The sequence below is a fragment of the Lucilia cuprina genome, chromosome 3 (genome assembly GCF_022045245.1).
Source record: "Lucilia cuprina isolate Lc7/37 chromosome 3, ASM2204524v1, whole genome shotgun sequence".
Lineage (NCBI taxonomy): Eukaryota > Metazoa > Arthropoda > Insecta > Diptera > Calliphoridae > Lucilia > Lucilia cuprina.
Genome location: NC_060951.1, coordinates 67,473,109 through 67,486,933, shown reverse-complemented (window position 1 = coordinate 67,486,933; position 13,825 = coordinate 67,473,109). Strand labels below are relative to the sequence as shown.

At 27.0% G+C, this 13,825-nt stretch overlaps 2 protein-coding genes across 3 annotated transcripts in view; both read right to left on the bottom strand.

Moving 5' to 3' along the window:
* LOC111678927 overlaps positions 1–7,142 on the bottom strand; it is a 73,519-nt gene extending 66,377 nt beyond the window's left edge. For both annotated transcript variants that reach the window (XM_046946261.1, XM_046946262.1), the window contains exons 1-5: positions 6,531–7,142; positions 6,168–6,473; positions 5,219–5,425; positions 4,779–5,152; positions 2,491–2,723 (exon numbers count right to left, since the gene is read on the bottom strand). In XM_046946261.1, the coding sequence (XP_046802217.1) occupies positions 2,491–2,723; positions 4,779–5,152; positions 5,219–5,425; positions 6,168–6,473; positions 6,531–7,142 (1,732 nt within the window). The remainder of the gene's footprint in view (positions 1–2,490; positions 2,724–4,778; positions 5,153–5,218; positions 5,426–6,167; positions 6,474–6,530) is intronic.
* On the bottom strand, positions 7,121–9,467 carry LOC111678928. Its single transcript, XM_046946275.1, has 5 exons — positions 9,417–9,467; positions 9,170–9,345; positions 8,642–9,103; positions 7,453–7,520; positions 7,121–7,389 (listed from the first exon to the last, which is right to left on the bottom strand). The coding sequence occupies exons 2-5, from the start codon at positions 9,253–9,255 to the stop codon at positions 7,121–7,123; spliced, it is 885 nt and encodes a 294-aa protein (XP_046802231.1). The 5' UTR covers positions 9,256–9,345; positions 9,417–9,467.
* Positions 9,468–13,825: the final 4,358 nt, after the last annotated feature.

Below are 13,825 nucleotides of genomic sequence, written 5' to 3'. Positions count from 1 at the left end.
TTTCAATTTAAGCAAAGTTTAATGGACCCCTGTTTATATATAAGAAAATCTAAAGAAAATATTGATTATCTATTGGTATATGTTGACGATATGATTGTCGCAAGTAAAAAAATAAAATTTATAGATGAGATTTTTAACATGTTAAGTACAAAATTCACTATGACTAACATAGGACCAGTTAAACATTATCTCGGAATGGAAGTTACAAAAGATAAAGATGGTCATTATTTATTTAGTCAAGAAAATTATATTAAAAGAATTCTAAACGAATTTGGACTTCAAGACTCAAAAATTTCAGATATTCCCTTGATACCTTCATATAACAAAATTGCAGAATCTGAAAAACTTTTGGATAATAAACTATATCAAAAGGCTATTGGAACACTTTTATATTTATCAGTAAATACAAGACCAGATATTACTGCAAGTATTGCAATATTAGCTCAGAAAACTCAAGCTCCTAACAAAGAAGATTGGAATGAAGTGAAAAGAGTTATGAAATATCTTAAAGGTTCAGCAGATTTATCTTTAAAATTAAGTAGTACAACAGAAAATAATGAATTATACGGCTATGTAGATGCGGACTGGGCAGAAAACAAAATTGATAGAAAATCCCACAGTGGTTACGTATTTTATTTAAATGGTGGTGTTATAAATTGGTCATGCCGAAAACAAACCTGTGTTTCTCTATCTACAGCTGAAGCAGAATTCATTGCATTGTCAGAAGCTTGTAAAGAAGCAAAGTGGATTCATGGACTACTTCAAGAAATGCATGTAAATGTAAATACACCTATAACAATTGTGGAAGATAATCGGAGTTGCATTAAGATGGTTTTGAATGAAAAATTTAATGCTAGAACAAAACATGTTGATATAAAATATCATTTTGTAAAAGATTATTGTATTCATAATTTTATAAGTATTAAGTATTGTCCTACTGAAAGTATGATAGCAGATATTCTAACAAAACCACTTCCTAAAACACGATTATTAATGTTAAGAACACTTTTAGGACTTATTTAATTTGTAAACAAAGAGGAGGAGTGTAGAAACAAAATACTTTGTTTATATTTTAACTTCTGAAAAATATTGTTTTGTAAAATTATTATAAGCATTGAATAATTTGTACTGAAAATTGAGAAAAATTTTTTTTATTCTAAATAAAATTTCAAATACGAAACATCAATTACAATACCAGCCCACTCGGGAGTAGTCGGTAACGAAAGAGCAAATGTAATAGCTTTAAAGGGAAGGGAGCTCAAGGTAGTTAAACTGACGAACGCAAAACCATTCGACGCAACAAAACCTGAACTAAAAATATGGGTGAGAGAATCCCATAAGACCTCTTGGAATAATGAAATGTGTAGAACCACGAAAATCCTATGGGGGACCCTGATGATAGCAAGACGAAAAATCTCCTCAAAATGAACAATCTGAAGTTAGTATGATAGTACATATTCTGAGTGGACACACTCAGCACATTTATGCAAAATTGGACGTTTGGATTCAAACGTATGTAGAACATGTGGAGAGGACAGTGAAACTCTGGAGCACTTTCTTTGCCACTGCCAGGCATTCGTCGAAGTTAGATCCAAGTATCTTTGAAGTGATGTTATTCCGGAAATAACATTCCTGACTAACACTGATTGGAAGATTCTGAGTTTCTGAATACTGAAAAATAATTTATTCAGTTCCTTTTTTTCATGATAAAGAGCGCACAACAGGCCCGATTGTGGCCTAGGTAAATTTCTTCGGATTTGATGTAGTACACATCCTCCTATCAACCTAACCTAAGTACTTTGAGATCCAAAAAAATACTCTCTGAAATATTTTTTGATACTGAAACAAAATCTATTTTTCCATCCCTGTTTTGTACGCTAGTTATCAATTATTCATTGAAATTTAAGTCATATATTCTTTTTGAATAAAGTCAGGAAAAAAACTTTTACAGAATTTAATTCCTTATGCGTATAACCAGGGACGGAAAATAATTGAAGCATGGATGCGAATAAGGTAGTAACGACCACTTTGCTCAAATCGCGTTTCTCGATATATTCCTGTAATACCTTATATTATCAATAAAATATCAGAATCATCAAAAATTTTTTATTAAAAATCGTATAAATAATTATTATAATTGCATGAAATTTACAGAATAGGAGGAATACATTTTATATCTGTGAATTCCTTAAATATATTGCAAAAAAATGTTATTTTGACATTAATATATACGAGTATTACATTATAGTAATACTCATAACTAAAGTACACTTTTTCCAGACCTCTAACTCAAAAATATTGGAGATTTAACTACACTAGAAATATATATGTTAATATATTTTACATAATTGATTTTCTCATATAATTGTTGTTCTATAAATTATGATTAATTATAACACCTATTTTAAATGCATCACTCAATAACAAACTCGTTATTCTACCAAGTTCTCCTACTATCATTTGCTTCTACTATAGAGTTTGAAATCTTACCTTCCCTTGAGGATCGCGAAGCCACAAAATAGTTTTTTAACAAAAGCGCCGCTTCAGGAGTTAAAATTACTTCATTTTGCGATACAGAAACAAGAAAATTTCGCATGTCGTCTTCATTAACAGACAAGTGATCTACGGTAGATTCAAAAATCCTTATTGAAGCTTGTTCCAAAGTATAATCAACTAAAGCTTCATGGTTGTCGTCAGAAACGAATATTGGTAAACCGAAAATTCTAAAATAAATAAAAATGAAATATGCATAAAATAGTTAATTAAAATTACTATATACTATTCCTCTTTTTCGTTAAAGCCAGCAATGTTTTAGAATAAGATTTCTACAAGCAAATGTTATCATTATACATTTTTATCTATATCTCTAAAACTATTTTTTACAATAAAAATGTATACATCAAATTAAAGGCATCAATGACATTCAACTATGGACCAACTTTGGGGTTTTCCAGAAAAATATATATTTTGACCCATTTTTTTTTTCATTTATAAGAAATCGAAAAAATGTCTATATATTTCTATTATCATAATAATTCTATTTAAGGTATAAATCATTTGGTTTCTAGTCAAATGAAGGAGATATTTGATTTCAAAAATCATTTATTTATTTTGGCCATTATATGAAGCTGTTTTTATATGTTGTTAAAAAGATTGATTTAAAAATACGAAAGATTATTTAAAATCTCAATTATAATTGTTATAAAATCTTAATTTTAATCTAAAAGAAAAAAATAAAACTAAAGTTAAAAATTATACTCAAAAAATTCTTAAATATAGTATTTTGTAGTGTCAAGTGGCAAGTTTTACCCCTACTTTTTTAATGCTGCAACCTAATTATCAAATAATCAAAGGAAATTTATTTAGGTGCGGAAGTTTCCTTAGCTCTATCTAAATTATCTAAGGAAAGCAAAAATGACTTAAAAAATCATTTCGTACAATTTTGCGTTGAGCTTTGCACTTCACTCTTAAAAAGTTTGAATTTGAAAATGATTATGTAAATTTGTGCCAACTGTAGTAGAAATTCAAGAAACAAATGATGCGTGGCGTGAACAATTTACTTTTGAAGAAGAAAATATTGAAACTTTTTAGGAAATCATATTTAAAACAAAACGTGTCGACGAAACTACAGCATTTCCTATTTTAAAAATACTGGTATATGCAATTTTGTCATTACCTGTTGCTACTGTTAATGTTGAACGAATTTCTTCACAAATTAATATTAGTAAAAATAAAACTAAGAACACATTTTAAGAAATAAATATTTTCTTAAAAAAACATTAATTATTTTTTGCTGGGAATTGAATTAAATATTTTATTATATGTATTATACATATAATAAAATATTTAAAATGTAATTCTGCTTTATGACAAGAATTTGAAATAACATGTATTTTCGTAAATTAATTTGTACATTTTTTCAAATTTGCCAAAGAAATGTACAAATTAATTTACGAAAATGCATGTTATTTCAAATTCTTGTTATAAAACAGATTTACTTTTTAAATATTTTATTATATGTATTTAATTTAATTCCCAGCAAAAAATAATTTATGTCATACTTTACAAACTACATCTTAATCACATCTAAAAATGCGATAACATACTTTTCACTTTTATAAACCAAATATTTTCTTACAAATGAAAACCCCGTTAAAAGTAAGAAAATAGATGTAGAAAAGTCATTACAAATAACATATTAGAAGTACATAAAGGTTTGATGAAAAACCAGTGAAATTTCCATAATTGTCATGAAGAAAATGTTTTATTTTGCCATCCAAATATCGTATTTTTAATGCTTTTAAAACTGAGATTAGATGTAGTTCAGAGTTGCCAAAAATGAACAACATCCCTCCAATGACACGTTAATATAAAATTCATAGTCTTTCTTTTCGCGGTATTATGTGTAGTTTTTCAGTTGAAAATCAGTTTTTTATTTTTTTTAATTATTGCAACTCTGTTTCTCCCGCTGAGTTTAAATGTCATTATTAAAATGTTCGGTAAGATCTAGTTTTTGAGATAGTGCGATTTTTGTACAGACATTGTTTACGCTACATTTTTTCTTTATCTTGCAGAACTGGAACTAAATTCTAATTCTACTCATTAATACGATGTAGTTTTTTTTTTAATATACTTGTTAATATTAAGTGTATAATAAGTGTTTGTACCAATTCTGTCAAATTTCTTCGGATTTGATGTGTATACATCCTCCTTTCAAACTAACTAACTAACTAGTTATTATTATGATATACTTAAAATAAATATTCACTTCGACTTACTTTAAAAACTTATTAAACATTTGTTTGTCTTTAGAGCAATGCTTAAATGAACGCCAATGAGTCCATATAGCCGTTTCCAGCGGATAGTTCATGGTAGACTTCTCCACAACGACGCTAGAACATTCAATGTTTTTAAAAATGGTTTCTGCCTTTCTTAATTTTATACGAGTCCAATCACCTGCATAGTAAACTCCACCTCTGGCCAGTAGAATAGAATCGGCTTCGATCCAATTGCTGCTAGAAAAAGATTTGGCATCTTCTACTGAACCTAGGAAACGAGATCCTAGTTGCCCAATATTTGTCATGAGATAATCTGTCATATATGTGTCATTTGTCATAGCGACAATTGGTATAGGAGGACGGTCAACATTATTCTATTTAATACATAAATATTGTTTCTTCAAAAATTAAAAGAAATTTATTACAAATTATTGACTTACCCCTATAGAAACTAGACTTAGAAGCAAGCCCATTTTTAAGGTAACAAAACACTCCATTGGCACGCGATCTTGGCACAACTGAGAACTTAATGCATATATAAAAGCAAAATCAGAATATTTAGTTGTTACAATTTCATGCAGTTGTCTAACTGAAAATGGTATTGAAAGGGCACCAGACGACATTTTAACGTGCACTTCATTTTGAGACTAAAATAAACAATTCATCTTAATAGGTTAATATGTATAAAGTTAATAAGAAATATATGTACAAATTTGTATGTGAGTACTATTAAAATCTATAAGCAAAAACCTTTGAAATTATGTAAATATGTATTTGGAAACATAATTAAATTTCATACATAGCCTTTGACGACAATTTTAAACATTTTTGTTTGCAAATGGAAAATTAGTGCCTTCTCAAACAAAAAGACAGTTAGAAATCAAACATATTTTTCATATGTATTTAAAATTTAATAAATACTAGAGGTAAGCTTAAAAATGAAAAGTATACATTTAGTATTTTCATAAATTTTTCAAACCCTAATTACTATTGCAAAATTTATATATTTTTTACATCATCGGAAAATAAGAAAATAATACATTGACTTTATTATACTTTTCAATTATATCTCCGATTATTTCTTGCTCCTTTGCTGTAGAAAAAAGTTATGTTGAATAATTAATTTTCTATTAAAAAAGATTTATAAAGTTCACTCATTATATTTGTTAAACGTTTTTTGAAATTAATATGTTTACTTTCACAGGTTTTATAAGTTAAAAAAGAAAAAAGCATTTTTTATCTTATAAAAATTATGAAAAATTAGAAAATGCGACCGAACATTTTTAAACAAAAAATGTGATTTAAAAAACAATGACGTTCATTAGCAAAAAATATGTGTGATTTCCATAACATGGGACTTTTTTTTAACGTATTTAAACACATAACTACCTGTTTTGGAACATAACTTGCGCTTTCTGAAATTTCTTCAAAATTCAACGTCTCAAAAATCCCGTCAATTTCACAAAAGTTGTCATCACATGGAAGTAAGCTGTATACGTGAATATCTTTGCCGCTATCTCTACTAGATAGTGCGCGCGAACGTATACTTTTCAACTCTCTGGGATTAATATTTTCAGTAGAGAAAATTTCCGGAAATGAATTTGGGTGAAGTTCTCCGACGGAAGCTGGACATGACGCTATTGTCTTTTCCTGTAAATCCTTTAAACTCTTTGTATGTTCTAGTTGTGTTAGGCACTACAAATTTTTAAATTGATTATATTAAGTATTCCTTAATTTTTATTTATTAAATACCTTTCTTTGAATCCGAACTGGGTCATAAAAGCAATCATCAAATATTTCCAAGTTTGGAATTTTTTCGAAATCAATATTTTTTAAAATATTATCAATATCTTTAATATCGTCTGGGCGTTTATTATTCAGAGCGAGATTTTTTAAGCTATTTAGCTTTTGAAGGGATTCTTGTTTCCGATATTGATCTAAGGAATTACAGGGTTTGATCGTTAAACTCCCCTGTTCATTTGTATCAAACTGCAAAAAATCGACTTTTGGAATATTTAAAATTTCATCAATATTAAATGTTGTTGCAATATCTATATCATCATTTTTATTGGATTGTATATTTATAGCAGATAGTGACCATTGCAAATTTGGTGAATCACGATGAAAAATTGAAAAATCAATTTCGGAATCTAATTGTGACAAAAAAGATTCGCCGTTATCAAGAATGCTAGGGTTATCGTCAACGTTATTTTTATTAAAATCTCTTTGAATAGAGGATTCATTTAATGTTTTAGACTTTTGAAGTTCAATTGGTGTTTCAGGTGGACTTTCATACCTCAACAAAGCTTCCAACTGACTTTCAGATATGTCCTTTAAGGAATCTAAATAATGGTTAGATTCCATGCTTCAAATTCTTGCTTTTGAGAAATGTAATTGTAGTGACCAATAATTAAGTAACGATTTCCTAGTTCCAATTTACAATCAAAAACGTGATCCAAAACACGAACAGTTAGCGAACGAAAAATTTTATTCAGCTGGTGAGGTGATTCTATACTTTCAGCAGGTAAAATACGAAGTAAACGAAAATTTTGTGTCTGTCTTAATTTTGAATATTCATTCATAGGATGTCTACAATTTGTACAATTTGGAACTGTGGTAAACAGTTAAGTTATATCTTTAAAACTATAATTATTTTCTAAATATGTATACTTACCATCTAATGAAAGTGATTTTATTTTATTCCTTGTGCAACCAGTAGCGCAATACCAAACAGATTGTATCCTGAAGAAATAAGTTGTTAAACAAAACATAAGACATATAATTTTTTAAGCGTGAAAAAATATTTAAAAAACTAATAATCATACAAACTACACTCATAAAAATAACAATAATAACATAAGGACAACCCATCAAAATAAAGTTTTCATTACAACTAGTAACCCGAAGTGTTCATTCCCCGTAGAAGCCAGATAAATTTCAATAACAAATTTTGGTTTTATCTCTGGGAAAAAGGAGAAAAAATACATATTCTAATTTTTGTGTTTCGTATAATATAGTCAAATATGAAATACAGAAAAAATTCTTATACTTTTGTGAGGTAATTTTATGGACTTTTTTTAAATAAAGCTAAATTAATTTAAGTAAATGTTAATTTTTAAAGATATAAAAAGCTTGATATTAATGCTAAGGACTGTCTAGAGAATTTAACAAATTAATTTATTAATTTTACATACAAAATATGTTATTAAATTTGGTTTCTTTTCATATTATACCTAAATTCGACACTTATGAGAGACACTGTATATACCAGCAAAAAAGTGAGGAAATATATTTAGTATTTTCACAACAAATAACATACTTGAAATACTTCCAACTTTAAAAAAATCAGTAGTATTACTTTGTTGAGAATTTTTTTTTTTGATGTATGTGGACCAACGATTATCTCAAAATTATTTTTGCAAAGAAAAATTGAGAATTTTGAAACCGCACTAATTGAAATTCGCATAAAACGAGGTGTGTATTTGTTAAAAATTTTTCTTTAATAAATAACATATAAATTCTTTGTTGCCATTTTTAATGACCTACCACTATTTCAAAACATTTTCCCGAATATATGAAGATAATTTACCTTTAGGTACCAACTGACAAGCCCCAATTTCTTCATATTCTTAGTTGCTAAAATTCAAAAAATTAAAGAAAATCTTTACAAACATAATGACTTAAAGATTTATGAAAGCCAGTCCCGTTTGACATTCCTAGTATAAATAGGTATGTACATATATGTTTTATAATGATTTGGATTAGAACTCATCATTTATGTGATTTACGATTTTTCTTAAATATTACGAAAAAAAAAGTATTTAAGATTTTTATCAGTTTAGGAACATATGTATATTACTCACACCACTTTTTCTGGCTCCGATAACGCCGATAGAAACCCGATAACTTCAGTGAGACCAGTTCGATACAAATTGATATAAGGTTCAAAGCATAAATCCTGTTGAAGGGGTAAACCCATAAAACGAATAAGTATGTGAATCTGATCAATATCAATATTTGTTATTTTGTTGTTCTCAGCAGCAACTGACGAATCTTTAATAATTTTTCGCACTAAAGAAAATACACAATATTTAACAGCGTTAGCGAATTGAACGGGTTCTTCAATTAGAAAATGCAATAAATTCAATGAATGTTTTAAAAAATCTGAGTAAGCGAATGGTAGTTTAACAATAATAGCACTGAAGTTGTTTTCAGGCCGTTCTGATAACTGGTTATTCTTGATGAAGTCTTCGGCTACAGTCTCTACAATTTTAACAAGCTTACTGCTGCGTATAAAGATATCGAGTTGACATTGTTCTTCATATCTAAAATTTGAAGCAATAATTTTATTATTACTGCGTTAAGCATTGCAATTGTAACAAATATCTTACGATTGGGTGAAATAAGAATTATTTATAATATAAGACTGCTTTTCCTCATTTGTCAATATTCCTAAACTCGAACAGCCGCCAAACATGGTTTTTCGCAATTAACTAATTACAAGAAAAGCTCTAACAGAGAACAACGCCGACCAAAATTGACGACGGCGTCTATCACTAAAAATTTCCTTTAACAACAAAGTGAACAAAACATAAATATAAAATATTAAGGATTTAATTATATTATTATATATTATACAATTTATAACACTTTTAAACTACTTTAAAACCACTTTTAATTCATTTTTTCAACTTTTCACAAATTTTAACATATAGCAAAACACAATTAAAAATGGCGTCATAAACAATGTTAACAATTTTCAAAACAAACTTTGACAACTAATTTTATTTTTCTATGGAAACTATAGTTAAAAAAAATAGCTGTTCAAGTGATGCTACTTTATTAATTTACTTTGATAGTGAACAAAACAACTTTAATCAATCGAATATGCGAATTCATGTAAGGTGGTGTTAGTCAATCAGCTGATAATTTTTTTTCTTAATTCGCCTGGTTTTCCTAGCTGTCAAAGTTTGTTATTGTTTACATTTTTATATTTAAACAGAGAAAAACTTTTTAAAAAATCTATATTATATATTATATATATTATATATTATATATATATAAATATATAAATTATATAATATTATATTAATATATATATATATATATATTTATATATATATACTATATATATATATATATATATATATATATATATATATATATATATTTATATATATATATATATATGATATATATATATATATATATATATATATTATATATATATATATATTTATATATTTATATATATATATATATATATATATATATATATATATATGTATATGTATATACTCTATGTAATAAAGAGATTAACTAAAAAAGTCTGTTCCGGAACGCTATATATATATATATATATATATATATATATAAATATATTATATATATATATATATAATATATATATATATATATATATATATATTATATATATATATATATATATATATATTACATATATATGTATATGTATATACTCTATGTAAATAAAGAGATTAACTAAAAAAGTCTGTTCCGGAACGCTTTCTATAACGCTTTCTTTATTTTTCACAAAAAATTAAGTTTTACTTAACTTTAGGCACTTAAATTTTGCAAATTAAGCTGCCGGAACAAAATTTTTCGTTTGAAACAAACATTATTCAATTCCGAATATATTTTTCTCACAAATTTTAATATCTCTATTTATATTTTTTAATATAATATAAACATTTTACAAAAAATTTTCATCAAATGAAATCGCCGTACTTATGGTTTTTGACATTTACTAAAACCAAAGGCATAAACAAAATACATTGGAAATGTTGTTGTTGCAGAACTTCCACCACCTTATCTGAATTTGCCTTGGAATATGCATGTGAACAAATAAATATTTGAAAATCAACCGCTTGAACATATGTGAACGAATGTTGTTGTTGAAATATTAATACAAAACAAAAGCACGTATGGTGGAGAACCAGGTTATATCGTGAGTATTTTATTGTCTCCACCAGTTAAAAACATAACCTCACTCTGAGGTAAAACGAAAGCATGCGTTTAATGAGACAAAATTCTGAAAACGGAAAATGGATTTCGATAGTGAATAACTAGTTTCACGGAAACGGGGTTCGATAGTGAATAGCTAGTTCTATCGAAATCCCGGGATATCATTTGCGAAAAATCAGACATTTCTTCTCACTTTTGTGAGAAGGGTATATAAAAGTTTGTCATTCCGTTTGTAATTTCTATAATGTAATTTTCCGACCCTATAAAGTATATATATTCTGGATCCGGACTCGATTTAGCCATGTCCGTCTATTTAAAATCAGTCCAATCGGTCCATAAATAACGAAGATTCGCATTTTTCGAACATGCTTATACAAAACAATGAACAAACAAAAACAAAACACATTGGCTAGAAACATGAAATTAAGTACAGTGTCTCTCATAAGTATTCGAATTTAGGTGGAACTCAAGAATATTTTTATAATACTAGGGTCAAAATTTTTGGGGGAAACTTGCTTCTATATATTGTTTTAGATATCAGCTGTTATACGTTTATTATGAATAGTAAAAACTTAATTATATTGTATAGGATCACGTTTTGTTAAGGCATGTTTTTGAGTTGTATATCGCTACGATGTCTTGAAAATTTAAAATATATTAGTGCTTATATCTACAATAATATATACTAGCCAACTTTGTCGGGAAATATCGATCCTAGTGGTACGAAAAGGGTCTTAAGATTCAGATAATTTAATTAGAAACAGAAGAACGATACCAAAATATATCTTGGAATGTTTAAAAACAGATCTTTATAACAAAAATTATTATTTTTAGACACCTCAAGGAATCTATTAAATCCCAATATTAAATTTTGGTTTTATCATTTCGGTTGATAGTAACCTCTTAAAACAATTTTAAGCAAAAAGTCCATTCGATTCTAATTTTCGTAAAATATGGTCAAACATGAAATACGGGAAAAATTCGAATACTTTTGTGAAGTACTTTTTTTTTAAAAAAAGTTAAATTTAAGTAAATGTGAATTTTTAAAGTTTAAAAAAATTCAAATACTTATATATTTAATTTTATAAATGAAATGAGAATCATATCAACTCATTTTAGGCCCCACAACATGTTTTGCTAACTCTTCCAAAAGAGTCTTTTCTGAGCCCCATTTCTAATCAGCTTCGACACATTAGCTATTCATTACAAACAAAAACAATTACATAAGGAACAATTTTAGATCTTCTAACTGCTTGAAATACGACCACAAAATAAGTTTTTAAAACCATCATATTTTAAACACCAGGATGATCAATTTATGATTGCAATACATTTCGCTATTGTTTTTCAAATATTCAATTTTCAATCAAAAATGAGTTAAATGTGACACAATTTACTGATTAATCATCCAACAATCTTCCAAATGCTAGCTGGGTTCAGTGTAACTCTAACATATATGTAAGAAACTTACTCTCTCTCCAAACTTCAAAACTTTGTCGCGAAAATTCGTGGCTTATAGAACATGAAAATATTTTATTTCAACTAACTTAATTATTATTTCAATATTAAAGATTAAAATGCAAAGATACGTTCATATATAATGTTTATAGAAAAATTATGTTGCAAAATATTTAAAGAAATCTTTTATTTTTATGTAAACACGTATAAAAAAAGTGAAACAGCTTTTTCCATCTGATTTTTTAATTGTTTTATACCAATCGTGTAAACACAAGAAATATAAATCATACGACTTTTATTCTCTTTTTTATTATACGGATGGAATTTCATTTTACTTTTTGATTAGACTTGTCGTACGTAATGTGTGATCGTCTGAATGGACCTTTAGAGTAGGGTTCTATAGTTGAAACGAAAAGTCGACTTTTCAACTTTTTGCATTTAATGAAAAGTCGACATTTTGCATTTAGTTTAAAGTTGATTTTTCGAATTTCGACTTTTTTCATTTATTTTAAAATCGATTTTTCGACATTTAATATTTTATAAATAGTCGACTTTTTCCGACTTTTCGACTTTTTTCGACTCTTTCCGACTTTTTTTTTAACTTTCCGACTTTTATTTACAAAGTCGACTTTTTTCATAGACGATAGTCGAGTTATCGACTTTTTTGGAACAAAATAGTCGACTTCGACTTTTGGACTTTTTTCGACAAAAAGTCGATTGTTCGAAAGTCGATTTATAGAACCCTACTTTAGAGTTAGGTACCGACTAGGGATGCCAATCAGGACTGGCTTTTACAAATCCCGGGATTCGGATTTTGAAAATTGCCAGGATCCCGAAATATTTCGGGATCCCGGGATTTTACGGGATTACAAAAATTTAATTATTTTATATATGAAAATCTTCAAATCATCATGTTTGTAAGGAAAATTTGTAAATTTGTTGAAATTTGTTGAAATTTAGTTAAAAGAAAATGTATTTAAATGAAATCAATCTAATTATAATTTTTTAATAAAAACTTTTAGAATTCCATAATTTCTTAAACTTATTAAATACATACTTTCTAAACAATAAAGTAAGAAATTATAGTCGGGAGAGGCCGACCATATAATACCCTACATCTGTTGAAAAAGTAAAATGTGAATTGGTTTTCATAATAAAACAATTAATTTGAATTATCCCTTGCATCAGATATACATACAGTGTCTCTCATAAGTATTCAAATTTAGGTGTAATATAAAAAGAAACCAAATTTAATAACATATTTTGTATGGAAAATTAATAAATTAATTTGTTAAATTCTCTAGACAATCCTTAGCTTTGATATCACGCTTTTAAAAACTTTAAAAATTCACATTAACTTAAATTAATTTAGCTTTATTTAAAAATAGCCCATAAAATTAGCTCACAAAAGTATACGAATTTTTCATATTTGACTATATTATACGAAACACAAAAATTAGAATCGAATGTTTTTTTGCTTAAAATTGTTTTAAGGGGTAACTATCATATTTTTGGATATATTATATATATTTTTGGACCATTTGATCCACAATTTTGGGGCATTTGTACCTTTTCATATAATATCATTAAAATTACGATTTTTG